The 21,788-nt window shown below is 49.4% G+C and overlaps 1 protein-coding gene across 7 annotated transcripts in view; it reads right to left on the bottom strand.

Annotated features, from left to right (window-relative positions):
* LOC149355549 (whirlin-like) overlaps positions 1-21,788 on the bottom strand; it is a 266,799-nt gene that overhangs the window by 102,286 nt on the left and 142,725 nt on the right. For all 7 annotated transcript variants that reach the window (XM_089583873.1, XM_089583868.1, XM_089583875.1 and 4 more), the window contains one exon: positions 20,260-20,532. In XM_089583873.1, coding sequence (XP_089439999.1) covers positions 20,260-20,532 — 273 coding nt within the window. The remainder of the gene's footprint in view (positions 1-20,259; positions 20,533-21,788) is intronic.

The raw sequence follows: 21,788 nt of genomic DNA, 5'->3' as shown, positions 1-21,788 counted from the left end.
ACGCTACTGAGGTCTCTTTATTAGCTTTCAAACCCAACTCCAGCTCTTCCCAGTCCGATCCTCTAAACATAAACCGTAGCGCATGCAGTGAATAACAACAGCGACATGGCGCATTTTTGCCTGACACCCTTTCTGATCGGTATTTTCTCGCTCCTCCAGAGAGGGACTGTCATCGGTGCCAGTTGCCAGCTGTACATACTTTTCAACTGCGCGACTACTGATGCAGTGATGCATGAAATTGTTTATATATTGTTTAGCGGGTTCAATCCCGGCCACGGCGGTCGAATTTCGATGGACGCGATATTCTAGAGGCCCGTGTGCTGTGCGATGTCAGTGCATGTTAAAGAACCCCAGGTGGTCGAAATTTCCGGAGCCCTTCACTACGGCGTCTCTCATAGCCTCAATCGCTTTGGGACGTTCAAACCCCATAAACCAAACCAAACCAGTAGAGCACTCGAACAGTCCGAAACAGCAATGAAACGATTAGACACTGAAAAAGACAACATATATTGCGGTCACAAATTTTCCCATCCTCTTAAGAGAATCGCGAACAAGAGCAGTGTTAAAGTGATATTTTCGGCTCCAGTCAAGCTAAAGGTTGTCTGCAAGCAAGAAACCCCAGGAAATGCGAAAAGAAAGTATCATGCACCACTCCTGTAACGTTAATCACTGGCTGAAGTCTGTCAACGGGGTGCGTAGTGGCACGTATGTTAGTGCCCCGTACGTATGCAGCACTCACCGACAAAAATTTTAACAGTGAGGTGAAACCTGAGTATTGACTTATGTTTATTCGCGCGCAGGTGTCAGGACAGAAAAAAAAAAAGATTTTGCTTGACATACTTGCGCGGTTTTCGCATTAGTTTTGCCGTACAACCCTGCGCACATTTTCCGCCTACTAGACATAATGTGCGCAGTCATGTTAGCGCCTCTTTGGAACTTAAGTTTGACTGTACTTTTTTCTGCCCAGAAGACAAGGCATATTGGCATTGTTGTCGTCTGAACTGCGCTTTCTTGTGACAAGAGCTAAACAGGCCAGAATACTTTCTGTGCCTGGGAGAACGAGAGGCGAACAATGGGAGCCCGCCGTCGGGGCTAGTACGGCCTTTCGCCGCCACGCGCCGCCACCGGAGTAGGATCACTGCCGCGCCGTCGCTCCGTCGCTCATTGAAACGCAGACCGTTCGCAGTTGTTCTGTCGTTGAGTTTTCGGCTGCATTCATGTTGGTTCAAGCACTATCAAAACTTTTTTTTAAAAAGGAGCTCAGAAGCACTTGTCGCTAAGGGTAATCGGACCATTTTAGTCGTGTCTTTCGCGGCTACTGCTGTGCAATGCGCTCGCGCGTCGTCTGCTGCGCTGATATGACAGCGCGCGCCTGCTTAAATCCACTGCGTGGAAAATTGTTCTGTCACCTTTAAGTTCGCTTGTCTGAGGGTCTCTATTTGAAAGCAGTGCTTGGCAGCAGCTAATACTGAAAGCTTGGGCTCTGAAAGAGCTCCGTCGCGTGCTGTTGTTTACTCATGTAAGTAGCACGTAAAGCCGTTAGACTGCTTCCAAGGCGGTACCTGATCCCGCGTTTCCTTCTAAAAGTTTTTGAGTTACCATTGTCGCCACCTAGGCCAGAGTTGGCGCCAGAAAATGTGCAGCTTTGCCAACTGGTTTCATCATTTGATCTGCCGCACACTTCCTGCAAGACTGCATGGTGTCTCGAATCGCATCGTTGACGCTCAACTTGAGCGTGTATGGTACGCGCGAAAAATGCTCCCTGCTGTCAGTGCCACAAGCTATGTAACGTGAGACGCTGCATCATATGCCTGCACATAACGCTGCGCAGATATAGAGGTTCATATATTCAATATCAGTGCGTTGTGAGTCAACACTTACTCAAACTCGAAAAAAAAAGTATTTATTGTGGAGGCTAACTTCTACACGGCAGTAAAACGTACGCCATCCTCAGAGCCTCGCGTACTTTCGCGAAAGGGGCTTTTTTGTGAAATGTTTAACTATGTCATGCTTGTCACGTATTGACATTGAATGCGTAGTTGCAGATAAGCGGCCTCAGGAAACGAACCGATATAAGGTTCATGAGCTCGTTGATGCCATCGCTCTTGCACTTCAGCAACTTTGAAGCACAAAGGGCTGGGACAGCGTGCTCTACTAATGTAGTGATAGGCTTTTTCAAGGTCTGATCGTCCTGCAGGGAGCGGTCAGCAAAAGCTCTTAATGTGTCGAGAATGAAGAGAAGTTGATCTGACGGGTAGAGCAGCCCACCTCGGTCTTGGCTGCGGGTGAACTGAAGGAGTGGCTGGTTGCTAACCGGCTTCGTACACAAAGTAAGGCAGTTCTCGCAATCCATATGCTCGCCAACAACTCGTGCAATGTAACCGCCCACATAAGCGGTAGCAGAGATCTGAAGCGACGGCAGGTGCTGTGGAAAAATTGTGGTAGTAAGCCTCAGAAGCACCAATCTTGGTCTCGACAGCTTTGGCGCTGCTTGCACAGTCGACATCAGGGGAGGCTTTGGAGCTGAAGTAGAAGTTGGTTGCAGAAGAAAGGACGTCAGCGGGTACGAGTCTTGGCATCGAGGCACATTCTTTGTGGCCAATATTGGATACTGAATTAGACGTAGCGATCCCGGTCTTCAGGAGCTTTTCGAGACCTGACAATGCAGCCACAACATCCAACATGTCGTTACACCTGGATGACATTCGCAAACTACCAAACAAGGATTCAATAGTATCGCTGCTGAATTTTCGGGTTTCGTCTGTGAGAAATTCACGGGTATGCCCAGATCTTTTTTTTTAGCCTTTCTAAATACATAGGGAAAGTGACTTCAAGCCATTCAAGCCGCGGATCAGCACTGTCGTCGAATTGGCGAGCATCCGGAAAATGTTCGTGTATGTGCTGCGTCGTGTTGCTGATATCGTGAAGCACGAACCACCAATAAACGTTCTTCACGAACGTAATGGTTGGCCCTGCAGCTGAAAATGACACGGCAGAAGTGCGCACAGCCTGATCCTTGAAAAAGAAACAAGAATCGTACTCCGCGCGGCCGATCAGCAGTAGCCGAGCTTCTCGTATCCTCGATGAGCGCGGGCATCGAGGTACCCGCCGCGCGCGACGTATTCTACTCACACAGCGCCTCCTTGCGGCAGCCGCGAGCGGCGGCGGAGCCAGCGCCCGACGGCCTGAGGAGAGCGTTCGCCCAGGCACAGAAAGTATAGAGGAGGCGCTGACCTAACACTTGAACGAGCTCGTGAGAGGACACAGTTACAGTTGGTCGCTCTTACAGCCGTCAGGCAACGTGGCCGGCCATGTTAAACGTGCGGTTGCGCAGAGCAGTTCCAGTGATGTTCCATACAGCAACCTAAAATTCACTCCGTTAGACCCAAAAATCCCCATTTCGCACTTTTCCTCGGCAGCCACTTGAACCCCCCCCCCCCCTTTTTTAAAAAAGGGAGGTGTTTTCAGTTTCTATAATTCCCTAAAACTCCGCAAATTTTGCTTTTCACCAAATTTTCTCCACAAATTCCATGAAAAAGAAAAATTCCCCAAATGGAACATCACTAAGCATAAGTTCGAAAAGGGGCTGTTGTCGCTATGTTAACACGTCAGACCAAGCGGCAGATTATCGAAGCCAACAACGTGCAGCCTGGAAGATTAGACGATTGCGCCAGTGCTCGCTCCATTTTGCGTAGCAACAAATTCCGTGTCTAACGCGAACGCGCCTTGAAGTAATGTTCGAGCGCTGTTGGGTCAGAATCCATGAAAGGGCTTTTCTGTCATACGGCAAGAGGGAAAGTTTTCAGCGTTAAGGGGTCACATTAATGTGGTTCGCCTCAGCTCTGTTGTTCACTTTTCAATGTTTTCGTTTTTTTTTCGGCTCTTAATGCATTAGCATTAAACACCCCCTGTCGGAAAATCTGTCCGTCCGTCTCAAGCCTCGGCTGGATGGTGGAAAAGTGGAGAGAGGGAAGACGAAGAGAGAGTGGGGGAGCGATGGGTGGTGAAATGCAGAGAGGGAAGCCACTTTCAGAGCAGAGGAGGGAAGGGAAGTGTGAGAGGGAGAAGGGCGAAAGCTCCGTTTTCAGCGAAAAAGGCCTCTTTTTCGCTAGGACGGGGGTAATTTATTGATGCAGCCAGCTTCAGTTCCCCTCGGTGATTACATAGCGGCGTTTACATGAACCCGACAGCGGCAGGTCGAGTCAGGGGATTGAGTTTAGCGAGGTCAGCCGGACTCGACGACTGCGTGTTTACATGAACTCAATTTTAGCGAGTCGAGACCGCTTCAACTCCAGTGACACCAGCGTCAAGCAGCGCAAGTGGGAGAGGGCAGTGACAGCCTCCAAGATGGTGGCACTCTCCACTGTCTCGGAGGCGCGACGGCGAGGCAAAAAACATGTTCGCATTTATCCTCTCCCCTCCCGCTAACCCGACTCTTCGACTCCATTCATTTAGTAAGGCGGGTCAAGCGAGTTAACCTACCCCCTGGAGGCGAGTTAACTCGACTCGCTCTGCGCTTATTTTACTCGACCCGACAGCGTTTACATGAACCCGACAACTGGTTTTTTACCCGACAAGCAAACTCAACTCGACTCTAACGAGTTCATGTAAACAGGCCTTATAAGTGGCAAAGGCGTCCGCTGCTCACTGGTTTTCTGTACAAGGAACAACTGGGCCCGTGATGGCGCTCGGCCGCCGTCGCTTTCCGCCGGTGCCGAGGGGCGGTCAAACGGGGTCAGCTAACGACGGCAGCACAACCCCCCCCGGCGCCGCATCGCCTTTTGCCCTCTGCCGCGACGTCGAGCGCAGCTGCAGAAGCAATACCGTCAGTAATGCTGTCTACGATGCGTAATGCAAGGGCCACGATTTTTTTTCCACGGAGGACCGGGCGACATCCGCCTCTGTGAGAACTATATACATTTGCGATCTCCGTAACGGACAAAGTTGCTTTAATTAACTGGGTTCCTGAATAACAGCTTCTGCATGGTCTAATTCGGCACGTGATGGTTTCTATAGTCGGATACAACTCAATAAAGAGGCTGCACATGCCCTTCAAAGGAGCCCCTCCAGACAATGGCGTCGACCGATTCCCCCCTTTGACCGATCCCCTTTGACCTGCTAGCGTGAAATCGCAACGGGTGCAGATGAATGGGGAAAAGACCGCTTACTCAGATTAAGCGCGGCGTCACGAAAATCGGTCGACGCCAATTGCTGGATGACCTCCTTTGAGGGGCATCCGCCTCTTCTTTGTTGAGTTGTATCCGACAGTGTTGCTACTTAGCTCCATATAACTTCGTTCGCATTAAAGAGAAACTGCTGAGTGAAACATTCAGCCTTCAAATATATCTTTCACCCTTTCGAGTCGTCACATCTCTCCACTACGCGATAAGAGGAGGTGTTGTGCAGCAATGTTCGTCAAGTGCAGATGGGCCAGAACGTAGCGAATGGTGAACGTTAATGCAGAATTTGCATCCGGGTAAAGTAAGCGTGCGAGCACCCAGTCGTGGCACGTAGACGCATTGGCTAGCGACCTCATGAGCGTAAAAGTGGTGCAACAAAACTGGCGACGGATGCTTGTTCTTTTTCTGCGCGACAGCGCCAAGAGGGAGGGCGGAGGGGTGGTTGGCAGTCCCTCTGCGAGAGTGCTCCAGAGGCCCGAAGACGCCAGAGGCAGCGAAACACTTCAAGGGCGCACGCAGCGCGGACGCCGCATTAGCTAGTTACTCTCTTTGTTGATGACCGGGACCGGCGAGTGACAAGCATCTGTGACGACGCTTCAGGCGATCGCTGTAGTACCACCACTGGAGGGCGAAGTAGTCGGCAGGGAAAGAAAATGCGGCCTCGGGTCTAATCGGTGAGCGCTCGGGAGAATGCCGAGAGGGATTAATGGGACACGGAACAAAATTAAGAACAAAATTCATAAAACGCTGAAAATGAAATCTGAATATCTGATTCTACCGAGATATAGTCATCACTTCGGATATTTTCCGGCGGATGGCTTTATTTTCGCCTTGAGCGCGATCCAAAGCCACCTTTTGAAAAACGGGTTGAAGAGTGTGACGTCAAGGCACCCTCGCCAGCCAATTAGCCGGACGTGCATGGCCAGAGCTGACCACACAAAGTCGCACATAAAGCCTCGCTCAGGTGACTATGAAATTACCTATGCATCCGTGACGAATATGCTTCCGAGGATGAAGACTTGATATATGGAAAAAGAAAATTAGATCACATGGCTAACGATTCGTCGGCGTTAAGCGACGGCGAGCTACCGAAGATAGCGGACGTGCCGGCTAGGCGGTCTGGGTCAGCAACATCTTGGGCTTTTACCTCGGCTACTGAACGTCCAAAAGCAGCAACCGTCAAAATAGCGCAAAGTTGGGCTGCTAAAGACGCGGTTGCACTTTTGGAGTTGAGAGAGAATATTATTGCGGCTCTTCAGCGCTCGTCTGTGTGTTTCCTCGTCTTGCGTCCGTGTGTAGCAGCTGTTGACATTATTATGAATGACCAAATAGCCCGTCAGCTCACTCTCTTCGAAAGCGCCGTTAGACCACTGGTTGCTTCGTAGTGTGCGACGTGATTAGAAGGTTGTTATGTTAGCTGCTATCGTCTCAACCCGTACATAACAAAGAAACTTCGGCGTCCTGCTGCAGTCAATCGGTGAAGCGCGAAAGAGAACACACGCAAACGCGGATGCGAACGTGACAGTAACAGTTCACTACATAATACTACGGTGAAGGAAGCCTTCAACGAACTATAGGACCAACGCAAATGCACAGAACTGAATGAAACATTGCAGTGACCTCTTGGAGTAACCAACTTCACATTCTAGCAGCGTTATGTACTGATTTAAGCTTAGGGTTTGGTTGGTTTGGTTTATGGGGTTTAGCGTCTCAAAGCGACTCAGGCTATGAGGGACGCCGTAGAGAAGGGCTCCGGAAATGTCGACCATCTGGGGTTCTTTAACGTGCACTTAGCAGTGTCACTATGCGGCACGTAAAAGACAAGGATGACTGCAAGAAAAGTTACACGCTGTTCGGAATCAGGACCTAACTGAAATGGTGTCGTATTAAATTGGCGTTCGTTTGCTGTTACACGTGTTACTCCCTCCTAGTTACTCCTTTCCTTCGCACCGACAAACGGCAAAAAAAAAAACGGCAGCATTGATGCCCTAAAAAGCATGCTACGCGTACTGCAATTCTGCGTGGTGCACACGTCCCTAGGGTATAGCGACAGTTCGGCATGTGCTGAGCGCACGCATACATGCGACCGTCTGTTCTTCCTCAGCGCTGCCTGAGTCGCCAAGCTCTCTAGGCCTTTTCTGTTCGCAGGCGTCCTCTTTGCTTTGTATTTTGATTATGATGATCGTTTTTTTTTTATCGTTTTATGGAGCAAGCGCGGCTTTGGCTAAAGAGCCGCATGGCACAAGGTGTTCTCATCTACACAAGGTGGGGTGAAAGACCTATTCTCGAAGCATGTCACCCCAGAAAGGCCGAGCATCTGCCAGGGGAAAGCTAGTATGCCCATTGTGTCACCGGTGTGTACCCGTCAGCACTGGGGATCGAACCCCGCACCTCCGTCATGCGAGGCGGATGCACACACGACTAGTCCACCACTGCGGTCTGCTCTGCATTTTCCTGAGAAGACAAAGGAAGTTGACAGCGTAAAGTCGCTGTCTTTCTAGCAGCACGCCGAGGATACTCAATACGGCTACTCTATAGTAGGTTAGCCTTCGTGAAGAAAGGGCCCCGAAAAAATAACAAAACACGGTGCAACCTTTCAAAGGCATTCAGGTTGGCCGTGATGGCTGCGCAGTACGAATCCACAATGTTCGAAAACGTATGCGATAGTATGTTGCGACCAAGGACGTTGCGACAGCCGTATACGTGTAGCAATACTTGAGCATTTGCCGAAACCCTCCCGAAACTACTGGCGTGTATACGGATTTGGATCGCACGGAGGGCAGCGAAGGCATTGGGAGCCCAAATTTGCATCTTCCAGAGGCGGCCAACTAGGTGCGGCGGTACGGTAAAAAAAAAATCGGAGAAAAAAGAATTTTAGGCTGTTTTTATTTTCTTTCGGAAAAAGCTTTTCGTATTCGTCGATTTTAGGAGTTGTACTCTACATACTATACCCGCAAATTTTGGTTCGTATCCCTTGAAGAGCAGGTATGTGCGTGGTTGGAATTATAGGCCTCCTAAGTTAACTGAGGTCACCTAATTGGTGGAAAGGTTAGGCCGAGGATGATGGATCAGGCGATGAAGCGCGCAAAGAGGCTCTATCACCGCCTTCGTCAGAGCGCGCCCCTTTCGTTGATGAAGATTCCAGGCGCGAATCGAGGTCTGTCGCGGTCTGTCGAGCACCGCATGCGCCTCGCTAAGTCGCGATTATCCGCATCAGAGACTAACCGCGTTGAAATATAAGCGAGGCAACACTTTGTGTGGAAAGACAAATAACTCTTCTCTTCACCGTTAAGGTTAAGGCTAATGGCAAATAGTGGGCTCATCGAATCACCGACAGCAGCTTCGCATGCGCGTCCGTAGTTTCCACTGTTTTGCAAGCCCGAACGGTTCAAAGCCATGCATTCTCAGGCAGTTCTAGTGTAAAAGGTGACGCTGCGGACAAATTGAAGCCGGCTTCTACCCATAGATTACTGCGTTCGGATAACAATGGGCCTATTTTAACCGAAAAGGAAGAATGCAATAGCCTGTAAGAGGATGAAAAATGAAATATAAGTGTCGCCATCACCGGCCAATTTCGCAAGCGAACTGCGCAGCGTCTAGCCAGTTTTTTTTTTGAGAGCGTTAATTAGCTCTTATTCATCACGTTTATCAATTTCTTGGGGTCTGCTACCACCTCCCTTCGGCGTGAGATTTTCCAAGTCCGAGGAATTCAAGATGGCGGCCCCCACAGTAAATCAATATAGCAACCCAATCGGTGATTGATTGGTGACGTCATTAGCATATCGAATTGGTGATTGGTGACGTCATTAGCATATCGAATTGGTGATTGGTGACGTCACTGATTTTGTGACGTCATAATTAACTAGTCTCATGACTATGTTTAATCACGTTAAACTCCGTCATTAATGAGGCATCATAAAACGATTTAGATATTTGGACTGCTCTATAAGGGTAGAATAGGTTAGACACCAGAATTAACTAATCAAGTTAAGATTTAATTATGGTTATGCTTACACTTAATTGCTTATAATTAACTAGCTGATAGCGTCATGATCTAACTAATGGATATTCGTAACGGGCTCGATGACTAGGACATGTTAGACACCAATATTGTCTAATTAGGTTAATATTTACTTATGGTTACGCTTAAATGGCGGCCACGTCGTCAGCACTGGGCAGCTCACAATTTCATACCTCATGGCGACCGGGCACCTAGCACCTTGAGGTAAGGAAAAATGGCCCTCGAAAGAGTCGAAAAACTTTTTCGGTCCGAATTGGTTAAAAATATCCGGCCTCAAGGCGACAGGCGCCCGCTCGCCGTAAGGTATGGAAAAGTAGCCTAATCACGTGGCAATACATCACATGGACGATAGAAGGCGCTACCGAACAGCTAACGCTCGTTACTTCAACGTCTTCCAGACGGTGGCGGCATTTTTTAGTTTTGCTCTGAGCTAGGCTACGCGGCCATTCACTTCCCCGACGGGATCACGGAGTCCATTTCGGTCTTGAGTACACGGGTTTGCATCGAGCGGCGGGAAATTTTTTAAGACCAATTTTGTCGGCAAAAAAAATGTCTTTTTGCTGCCAGACAAACAACACAGCCAGGACGAGTCACATAATCGATTTCGAGTTGGATGAAGGTGGTTCTTACTGACTCATTAAGCTCTGTAATAAGGCTACAACAGCGCACCGCACACAGACAAGGGAAGATGAGACAAGACACAGCACGTTGAAGGGGCCTTGCTTCAATCGCTGTCAGGGGCTTTCGAAGAACGGAACAAACGAAGCGCAACATTCTCCTCCTCCCAACTTTCGGCACGAGAGACGACGAAAATGCGCGCGCGGCGCATTTATAGCTGGACCAAATCATTCGCTACGCTCCAGAAAAGGAGCCCCGCGCGCGCGACCGGTTAAAAATAGACCGGAGCGCCCGCCAAACCGGCCGTGAACGGCCACTCGTGGCGCGACGGAAGCGTACGTGTTTCTAGCCTTGGGTTTAATAGGCGACCATGGGGTCGAGCACGTGAGGTCACGCGACCGTAATGCTGAAAGTCGGCCAAATTGGTGTTTGCCAGAGCAGGGGGCCAACGGAGCGCTGAGGTGGGCGCGTGCTGCGCTGGCGAACATTCCGTTCGACAGCGGCCGTTGGGCACGCCGTTTGGATCACCACTTATGCTTCTATTACGCTCTTATCCTTATGATACAATTATGCACTCGTACATACAGCGCCTACGGCACTGCTGAGTGCGGAAATCCCGTCGTCACATTGCATGCGGTGTTGACTGCAGTTGGATCTTCAGTCGCTTAGCTTGACGCTATTAGTCAAGGGCTTATTGTTTTGTAATCGATCGAGGAACACGCCGAATCAAATTTCTGTCGCTGCATGGGAAGATTCACGCATTTCTTGCTTCAAAACCAGAGAAAGAAAATTTTCAGCTCCACAACGCAGAAGGCGTCCTTTTACAGAAGTGTGATACAATCCGACGCGCTCGCGATACTGTGGCAGCTGCGCTAACTGCAACCGTAACCGATACCGTAACGTTATACTGAGGAGCACGTCGCTTCGCAGGACATAACAATACAAAAACTACAGCCTGAGCTTAAAAATACTGAACAGTACGGCAATTCCGTAAATCTCAAAATGCACGGTTTTCCGTCAGGGCCCAGCTAAAATTTCCGTAAGATATGCTGCCTGGTCTGGGCGTCAAACATGGCATCATTTTGACTTGGCAAAATTTGCGTGATACATATATAGCCAGTTAGTGGGAAAAAGCCAACACAGGTCTCGGTCTGATTGACTTCGGTGCCCATTAGTGATGGTAACCGGTTGATGGCACATGCCAGGCTGTGGATGTTAGCGCATATGAATAAGCTTCCTACAGTAGATATTTTATTTTCAGAAAACCTGACAAGGCAGCAGGCACAAGGACTAAAGAGAAGGACCCTATATATGTCTGGGTCAGGAAAGGAAATGCACAGTTCAGTAAGGACAGAGGGTAATCAGTCATTAGTTCAATGCACGATGCGTACCTGGGCCTAGTTTGTAGGCCAACTTTTCTTATTTCCCACCTTTTTTCTTCTCCTGGTTGCTATGCTGCTTTGCTCATCGTAAGGTTTAACCAACAGTTCTATCTTGAAAGTTTTCTAGTTTTCGTGACGATATTCCATTACGAGAGGAGGGCAGTGGTTTGCGGATCCTAACTGTAAACATAAGGGTCATAAGGCGGCAGTGCAGGATGAATTTTTCTACACTGTCAGCACCGTAAGTGGTATCTCTGTTGTCTTCACGATTACACAGCATGACCTTAAGCGGCAGTTTTCAGTGGATGATTATTCTAGCTTCTTTTGTGCGCATGAAGCCGGCCCTGGCGGTGGCGTCACCATGTTCATTAAGGATCTCGTCGCTCATTAATATTTCGCTGACAAGCGCTGAGGCGTCGGCGCCTCGCTGTGTTCCTTCTTAGCACGATATCAACTTGCTCGGCTCTCATTTACCACCAAAATGGAACGCAAGAACGTTTTTAGAACAGCCAACGGCTATTACGTTTTCCGGATCATGAATACCTTCTTCCGGAAACGAGAGAGTATAAAGTGAGCGTGAAAGAGCCCCAATAGTGAGACTAAAAATGAAATAGACTTCATACTAGGCGCTCACCCTGGTATCGTGCAGGACGTGGAGGTCCTCGGAAAGGTGCGTAGTAGCAACCACAGAATGGTAAGGTCCCGAATTAGCTTAGACCTGAGAAGGGAACGGAAGAAATTAGTGAATCGGAAGCCCATCAAAGAGTTAGCGGTACGAGGGAAAGCAGAGGAATTAAGGATATCGCTCCAGAACAGATATTCGGCTCTAACTGAGGAAGGCAATCCTAATGTTGATAGAATGAATGATGGCTGTGATAATCTCACAACCATCATTACGGAGTGTGCAGACTGTAGGATGATTCGTCAGGATTTCGGCAAGCTATCTCAGGAGACGAGACATATGATTAAGAAGCGCCAAAACATGAAAGCGTCTAAAGCTACGGACAGCATAGAACTGGCCGATCTATCAAAGTTAATAAATAAACGCAAGGTAGCCGACATGAAGAAGAACACGGAGAAAATCAGGCATGCTCTAAAGAACGGAATTAGTCTAAAAGCAGTGAAGAGAAAACTAGGCACAGGTAAAAACCAGATCTGTGCGCTCAGAGACAGAGGGCAACGTCATCAGCAATATAGATAAGATAGTTAAAGTAGCCGAAGAGTCTACACATATCTACACAGTAGCCAATGTAATCAGAACGTTAATGAGAGAGGCAGTAGAGCACAGCAATGGGACCTCCCGCCAGTAACGAAAGAGGAAGTGAAGAAAGCCTAAGGAGCAATGCAAAGGGGGAAAACAGCTGGTGAGGATCAGGTAACAGCAGATTTGTTGAAGGACGGAGGAGAGATTTTGCTAGAAAAATTAGCCTCCCTGTATACGCAATGCCTCATGACCTCGAGCGTACCAGAAGCTTGGAGGAATGCTAACATTATCTTAGTTCACAAGAAAGGAGACGTCAAGGACTTCAAAAATTACAGACCGATCAGCTTATTGTCCGTTGCCTACACGGTATTTACTAAGGTAATCGCTAATAAAATCAGGACAACCTTAGACTTCAATCAACCAAGTGATCAGGCAGGGTTTCGTAAAAGATACTCGACAATAGACCATATTCACACTATCAGTACAGTGATAGAGAAATGCACAGAATATAACCAACCCCTATATCGTTCATTGGCTATGAGAAAACATTTGATTCAGTTGAAACCTCAGCAGTAATGCACGCATTGCGGAATCAGGGTGTAGAAGAGCCTTATGCGAAAATACTGGAAGATATCTATAAAGACAGCACCGCTACCATGGTACTTCATAATGTCAGTGATAAAATTCCAATAAAGAAGGGTGTCAGGCAGGGAGACACGATCTCGCCAATGCTATTCAGTGCCTGTTTACAGGAGATGTTCCGAGGCTTGGATTGGGAACAGTTGGGGATAAGAGTTAATGGAGAACACCTAAGTAATTTGCGCTTCGCTGAGAAAGTTGCCTTGCTAAGTCACTCAGGAGATGAGATTACAGGCATGCATCAATGAGTTAGACAGGCAGAGCACAACGGTAGGTCTTAAAATTAACATGCAGAAAACGGAAGTCATGTTCAACAGTCTCACAAGGGAACAGCAGTTCACAACTGGTAGCGAGGTGCTGGATGTGTTAAAGGGTCCCTGAAAGGGGTGTCTGAGGTTGGCAAACAAATACTTGCATTATGTAAAGCGTAGGCCACTGAACGTTCATGCCGCGTACAATACATCAAAGGCGAGTAGATAATTTACAATACATTTTCAAAAACTACCTCTCCCGAGCCTCGCGGCGACCAGCGGCGGTGAACTTCCGCCCGAATCCGTACTCATTACGTCAGTTTGTACTCTTTACGTCACAAGTGCTCGGCTATGATTGGTTCGCGGTGCCAACGTGAAATCACGCATTTAACAAACTAGAAGCTCTAGATACTTCACACTCTTACTCTTTTCGGAAACATTTCGCATTTCAGCAAGCAGAGTTGTCGTTTATATGCATGTTTACGCAGTTACTGTGTGTTCGGTGACAGAAATTAGTACTGCACTTCCGGTTTACAATGTTTTCGTCTGCTCGTGCCGCTAGTGTCACTCCGCCGGCGCCGCCGTCGAACCGAATCGAGAATCGAGGTGCGATTTGGAGTCACCGCACTGTCGCGACCTCCGTCGCATGCGCAATCAAAATGGACCGGCCGTGCTGTGTCGTTGGTTGCAAAGCCAGGGTTCGGCAAGATGTTGCCCTTCGGCACTGTCTGCCGAAAGATGGAAGTGAGCGAGCCGTCGTCGTCGTCAGGATTCAACGCTCGATTTCTGAACGGCGTGTCCTTAAAAGCTTGGCCGACGCGCTGCACCGATCGTCGCTTGCGAACTGCCGCCCCACTACAAGCAGGGAGACACGGAGCGGTGAGCATCGCTGCGCCGCCCTACCCAAGCTCCGCTCACAACCGGTGTCGCACTTCGCCGCCGTGCAGCAATGCCTGAGCGCTGCTTGGGATGGTGTACAAATATCGCAAGGCAAGATCGCCTTGTTATCAGAAATACTTCTCGAGCAGCGACAAAGCACGCCTGCTTATGTTGCGAGCTTTTGGCAACGGCACCGCTCGCGGGCGCTCAGGGCGACGAGCTCTGCTGCTGCCTGGCTGCCGTGGTCGTCGCTAGGCCTATTGCCTCTTTGGCATCGAAGCTGCAGCGGCCGGCGCTTCGGAAGTCGCCTGAGCTATAATACAAGGCTTACTCTACACATCGCTTTGCAGTCAACAGCAGCATCATCTCACAATAAAATAATAGTATGGTCACTTTCCGCGACTCCTTCTGCAGCGAAGCGAGCGGGCGCCAGGCGAGCCGGACCCCACGTCGGGCCAGCGGCAGCTGCGAGACGGTTGTGGCAAGAAATTTGCTCGTATCACAGTCGTTACCTTTACCAGCAGCTCAGTATTGGTCAGCGATCCTCAAAAATGACACATTTTTCACATTTCTTATCCCAGGGTTTATTATTTACGTCAAGAACACACTTTAGCTCGTTTTTATGTCGCCGGCAGACGGGATCCAGGCTGGCCGGCCGGCCGGCATGCTCGGCGTACATCACGTTCGCACAAGAAAATGCAAAACAGCCATGATACCAGCGAGGATGCTTCCTAGATTCGAGCAACGAAAATATGTCTGTGCAAAAGTGGATCTTTCGCAACGACACCGCCTGCGGCAACGCCGCGCGACGAACTGCGCGCTGGTCCCAGGCTGCCCTAGTCGTCGCTAGGCCTATCTGGTTTCGCATTGAAACCGCAGCTGACGGCGCTTCGGAAGTTGCCTGCGCTATAATAAAAGGCCTACTATTCACATCGCTTTACTGCGAACTCGTCCCATAATAAAAGATATGTTCGATTTCCACGATGCCTTCAGCAACGGAGCTAGCAGACGGTAGGCGAACCGCACCAAGTAGCAGCAGCACCAAATCGGCTGTTGGATGAAATTTGCTTGTATCGCAGTCATCACTTTTACCAGCAACTCGGTATTGGCCAACGATCGTCAGAAATTATGCATTTTTGACATGCATCTATCCAAGGGCTTGCTATGGACGAGAACAAACAATACTAGCGCGTTTTTCAGTCGCCGGTGGCCGGCATCAAGGCTGGCAGGCCGGTCCGGCGTGGCTCGGCCCCGAGCGCCCTGAGCAGCGCGCTGTACGGCATCATGATGCTGCCGCTCTCCGCACTCGTATTGGCTCCCGCTTCCCGTCGTTGCGTTTTCCGCGCGCGGCTTGTCGAAGACATCCAGCAGGTTGGACGCAGGCGACGAGCTGTGATCGGTTGTTACGACGTCGTTCACAACGGCGCGCCGCAGCGAATCGCACACACTTTTCGCACATGTGTCCCCGCCTTAAGGCTGAAATCCCATTTCGGCACTCATCCGCAAAAGTCGTTCCTTCAGCTCGGGGTCTATAGTACGAGAGAAGCCGCAGCGACGGTTGCGAGACACGGGTGAACATAGCAGACAGCGGGAAAGCGAGCGAAAGAGCGCGTCAACCGGAAGTAAACAAACCGATCTCGTCGATGACGTATTTGTGGGCGGAGCATGGTCCCGGCCTGTAATCTTTATTTTTTTATGGTTCGCTCCGGTGTACGAGTTGAGAGGGAAAAGGCTGGTGGTCATTTTTAATAGCCATTATCTCTGGTTCTGCACAAGGTAGATCAAAAATTTTTGCGGTAGGATGATGGATCGTTCAATGTCTATCAATACTTCGACTTCTCTTTGCCTACATGGACACCGTTTCAGGGACCCTTTAAGGGAATACGTCTACTTAGGGCAGGTAGTGACCGCTGATCCGAATCATGAGAGGGAAATAACTAGCCGAATAAGAATGGGGTAGAGCGCATATGCCAAGTTCCCTCATCATGAATGGCAGTTTACCAATATCCCACAAGATAACAGAATACAACAGCTATATCTTACCGTTACTCACCTACGGGGCAGAAACGTGGAGGCTAACGAAAAGGGTTCAGCTTAAGTTAAGGACAACGCAGCGAGCTATGGAAACAGAAATGATAGCTGTAACGTTAAGAGACCGGAAGCGAGCAGTGGGTGAGGGAACAAACGCGGGTTAATTAAATTCTAGTCGAAATAAGAGGATGAAATGGGCTTGGGCAAGGCATGTAATGCGAAGGCAAGATAACCGCTTCTGCTTAAAGGGGCCCTGAAACACCTTACAGGAGAGCACATCAACTCGCTCAATCACTAAACCGTGTTGTCATGAACACCTGAGCCAAATAATACAATTATACACGCAGCAGAGAGCCCACAATCACGCGAGAAAGTTGGCGAGCCTTTCCCGCGGCTTTTTCATGCTCGCACCCTCGCAAGAGAGGAACCGGGCTCAATCCTGGTCGCGGCGACCGCATTTCGATGGAAAAGAAAAACGCAAATAGCGCCTGTGTGCTGTGCGATGTCAGCGCGCGTTCAGGAACCTCAGGTGGGCTAAATTAATCTGAAGCACGCCACTACGGCGTGCTTCGAGACGTAAAACACAATTAATTCTGTTAGCTTGTAATCATCGGTTTCTATGACAATGTAGAAGATTAGCCCCGAAGCAGCCACATGGTAAGCCCACGGCAGTCATTGTGAACCGAAAGCAGCAGGCAATACTGAATTTTTGACAACAGGAACTCGTAAAGATATATTTTCGTTATGATATTCTGCGAGAAAGTGGCAGCAACGCGCGTGCATACTGTTGTGTCTAGTATTTTTCCATTGTTTCCAATATTTCCGAAAAAAAAAACTTGTTTCTTTCCTCGTTTTTTTTTTCTGGCATTCAAAATTTCCAGAAATTTTACTCCTCTAGCTAGAAGTAGACGGCAGTGTGGGCTGGCCCCTGAGATTCGCACTGAAAAGTACTGACGTCACCGCAATTTGCATGGTTTTAAAACGGCCGGTGGCAGCGATGCGTGTGTTTTGTTTTCTGGCCTCTTTGTGACTTGAAAAGAGGGAAAAAGGACAACTCCAATTTGTCCCAAGCGCCCTTTTAACGATGACGTCTCAGGCTTTCCCTCTGACCCATCTCGCCCCCGATAAAAAGGCGCTCTGCTCCGATCTCATTTGCAAGTGGTACAAAGTTCAATAGTAAAGTAAAGGCGCCAAAACCACACACACACACAAGACAAGAGAACGGTACAGAGTGTGTGATTTTTGTGGTGTGTGTGTGTGGTTTTTGGCGCGTTTACTTTACAATGAATTACCAACTAGCCCAGCAAGAAGTTCTCTAAAGTTCAATAGGCTGCCAAATGTGGCCGTGACGGAAATATGACGGCAGAGGAATGACGCCTTTTAAACATTTTCCTGACTCAAAATAGACACAAGTGAACCAGTATCGCGTAGAAAGTTTCTTCTTGCCTCAGGGCGCCTCAGTTGTCTGTTGCAATATGTCATCCCTCAATGAAAAGAAAGTTCTCAGTTGACCAAAGTTCCACCGTTCGCCATGCGCGCGTGTTAATTGCCCCGCAAGGGCCCAGTGGCCGCTGACTGGGGGAGCACAACATTCTCATTTCGTTCACCACAGAAAACATCGCGTAGGATTGAGGTGCCACCAATCATTTTTTTTTTTTTTGCTGCGGTTATGTTACTCAAAGTAAAAGCAAGGTGAGCAACTTAAATTCACCTGAGTTCGCTAAGGATTTTTCACTCAAAAGAGCTTTATACGAGACCAACTATGTAAACGCCTTTTTTCTTTGCGAGTTTGGTGACAGTGAGCAAGAGATTACGTGGCACCATCTCACGGCATGGCCTCCAACAAATTTTTTGAGGTCAGACATGCGCACTGCTTAAGTGTTCATTTTCTTCTGTTGCGCGTGCGATTATGCAACGTGCTCCTATGAGGAGTGAAACAATGCCTTTGACGCTGTGCGAAGGTAGGAGTGTTCGGCAAATAATCAGGTACTAACAGATAGGAATACGTCCTTCGAAAACATTGCGACATTAAACATGCATTGACGGCCATATATAACAGATATAGTTAATTTACAGCATTGTGTACCTTTCGCGTGGACTCGAAAGTTTTGTGCTGTGGAACGGCGGTCAATTGGTCACGTGGTGGTGACCAAAGGCGCACAGTAAAGAAGCCCAAAAGACTTGAAAGTGGGGCGTGTACCCGGCGACCAGCACTCAGAAGAAACTAAAAAAAAAATAACCCAGCCGGTAGCGATGGTTACACGCGCAGTTGGCTATCGTGATAATCACAATGGCCGCGGGTGTCGGTTACGTTTACTCAAGCGTCCGTTCCAAGTTTCCAAACAGCGCACGTACTACACGTTCGCCCCAAACGTCGCACACTCACGTACGTGTGATGTAGCGATACTCCGAGAACGTGCACATACCCAAGGTAACCCGCCTCGCGTGGAGAAATGGAAACGATAAGGCCGGGTGCCGGTAGCGATAACTGAACATAATGTCGCGGCAATGCTCCACACCATTTCCTATTCTCTTTTATTATTATTCCACAGACCTACTGAAGCTGAGCGCAGTTCCTATCGACACCTTTCTGAGTAACGCTCGTCACTTCTATACAAGCTCCATGCTTTTTGCATTCATTCAGGGTTGAGGACTGTTGCAGCGTACGAAGTTACATCAGTCCCAAACTGGCTGTAATGCTGATCCCATGGAAAGGCGAAGACGCCGACCGCGCTCCCATGCGCACCTTTTCCACCCTGTAGTGCTATAAGCGTGGTGGCGGCAGCCGTTACGCAAGAGCGCTCCACGATTGCTATACGTTACTCTGCGGACTAAATAGGGGGCGCACTAATCTGGCAACAATTCTAGCTGGACCATGATGGCGGATATCACCCTAAAAAAAACTTACTGACAATATTTCTGCAACGGTTTTGAGAACCGGGTGCTTAGAAGAACAAAAGCTTTCTCTTCAAAATCTTGTTGAACAAGTGCGACGTTACTTCTTTGTTTCGCAAGCGCCATGACGGCGCCGCAAAGGATCAGCACAACCTCCCTTCGGTGATTTTCTTGTCTGCTTTAACAAGCTGGAGCGCACAAAATATTGCAGAGCCCAGCCAAAACAACGGCAGAAAGCGGAAGCATCGATCGCTTCATGGCGCTGAAGACAGCACTGCGGATGCGCGTGCTTATGCAATACCTCGCATCCGTTCTTAGAGAACTTTCCGCAGCTTGGCGTCGCCAAGAAGGACACATTTCCAACCACATGCAAAAATATGCTGCCTGCGAGCGCATGTCATGGCGAAGGGGCCTGATCGTTGAAACTATACAAAAACAGAGCGCTTCTACAGGCAATAAGCTTAAGAGTTCAACGAGGGTGGCGTGCTGTAAGCAGTGCGCTGCCTGGTTTTCGTGCAGCTCAATTAATGGGCTTTGGCGCGCCCACGCTACGCGTAAATTAAAGGGCAGGGCGTAAAACAATTAATTTCCATTATCTGGGGCTCTGTAGCCTGCACCAGAATAACGCTGCGCCAGCACTGTATTTAGCCTTTATCAAATTATTGCGGCCCAGACCAAACTCGGCCAGAGCACAGCAGTCAGTGAGGCACCGAGTGCCGGGAGGGGCCAAAGGCACACCGGTGTTCAAGGGGAACGGTGCTCCCCTTCTCAAGTGCTAAATGGTGTTCGCAACAGGGGGGGGGGGGGGGGGGGTTATGACAGGGAGGTACTATTTCCACAATGAATTTCTTGAACTTTCTCTACCCGTAGAAAAAATGGGAGGCAATACGGCTTTTCATAAGAAAATTTCTGGCTTACAAGAGCCTCTACTTTATATCGGCCCCACAATTGCGGCCCCCCTCGTATATAATGCGGTTTTCCAGTTCCATGCAGGACACTTCAGTCAGCGAAGACTGAACTCTCGTTTGGGACTCAAAAGCAGTGAATGCGGCTACCGGGTCGCAAAGGCGTTACAGGAGTTGCCGTCTGGACATCAGGTACCTCCTAAGCTTTTTCGTGGACCACGCCACAGGAGGATCCATGAGAAAGAGCAACGTACCACGTCGGGGTCCATGGGCGGTTCACTGACGCTGCTCCAACGACGATCCTCGACAGCCAGCTGCTTGTCTCCGGACTCACCGCCGCTGCTGTGTCGTCGGAAGGGGGGCCTGCGCTGCCGGCTGCCCTGCTGGCCGCCGCTGGCCAGGTCCACGCCGCTGTCTTCGCTGGGCAGCTCGGCGCCCCCGCACGCCTCCGCCTGGAGCTGGACCTGCTGCTGCGTATCCTTGGACCGCGCCGCCTGCACCTCCCGCCGGTACAGGAGCTCGTCGAACTGCGCGCACCGATGAGAAGCGCCCTGAGTGCGGTGGCAGAGAGTCGACGGCCGCTTCGGAGCACACCTTAGATCACCTGTTGCCATGCACAGCGAGAGCTGTTATTGGCGTGCCTCCTGATACAGCCTGGCTTTGGTCCGCGATCACGTGACCACCCTGTGCACGCAGCGAAGCCCTTCGAACGCCTCTCGGGCGCCGCACGTGTGCGCGAGGCCAGAATCCGCAGACATGCAGGAGGCTGAACGCAGGGAGCACGTATACGCGCTGCTCGTTAACATCCGGAAGTGTGTGCCTTCTTCTGCAAAGGTGCTGTAAGTAGCTAAGGAACGGAAAGGAGCGGTAGCAGTCCTACATTGGGTGGGCAGCTGAGCCAGGAAGCCTATAGCCTTCACTGAATTGATAACTCATTACTTAGCTCTCGCTGAGCTTCGCGAGTTACGCAGTTTAATGTAAGCGTAGTCAGTTTATCTAGCTGCAGAAAATAAAAGGTTTACAGATGTATATGACATGCATCTGGAAAACTCTTGAGTCCGTGACACGTTGGCAGAATTATTTGTATAATGGCCCGCGGCACGCAGTCGCCCGGAAGAGCTGGAACAACGCGGGAGTACTAAACGCTGGCGGCACATATATTTTTGTGGCGAAGGACAAGCATGAAGCTGGGGAGAACGCAAACGTTGAGGCGGGTCTTGGCCGTAAGGGACACCGCCTTAAATGTCGACGCCAAACCGACACTGGAAAATGCCCAATGTTTCACCTTTAGGCATCGTGTGTGGACATTTCAGCTCGTAGCCATAGGTCGAAGGATCGCTAGCAGGGCCAGAGACAAAGACGAAGGCAAGTATAGCCTGGGTTTTTTTCGGCTTCTTATACAGCCCGTGAGTTATGGTCGCACCGTTCGCCCTATACCTTCAAAGCGTTTCCAGCTTGCTCGAATGAGAGTTTCTAGACTATTCAAGTTTTAGAGAAAACGGATTTTCCGTTTCTCTCGAGAAATTTCTGGAAGCAAAAACGGCGCCAGTTTTAGCGAAGTTGATTTAATTCAGTAGCAAAAAAGCAAGTTGGTCATCAATCAGCTGAAAACGTGAAATTCTAAACAGTTAAGGAGTGCGTCAGAGCAGCGCAAAAACTTTTTTGTACGCGTCTCACCACAGCGCCTCTTAAGTGTGTATCCTGTTAGTTTACTTCAGCGCCGCTGTAAGATCCTTCCATGCTGAAAGCCCATACTTGGTGCATCACTTGAGACGGAACAATT

The sequence above is a fragment of the Amblyomma mixtum genome, chromosome 3 (genome assembly GCF_055824585.1).
Source record: "Amblyomma mixtum isolate Tamu chromosome 3, ASM5582458v1, whole genome shotgun sequence".
Classification (NCBI taxonomy): Eukaryota; Metazoa; Arthropoda; class Arachnida; order Ixodida; family Ixodidae; genus Amblyomma; species Amblyomma mixtum.
This window is presented reverse-complemented; position numbering and strand designations above follow the sequence as displayed.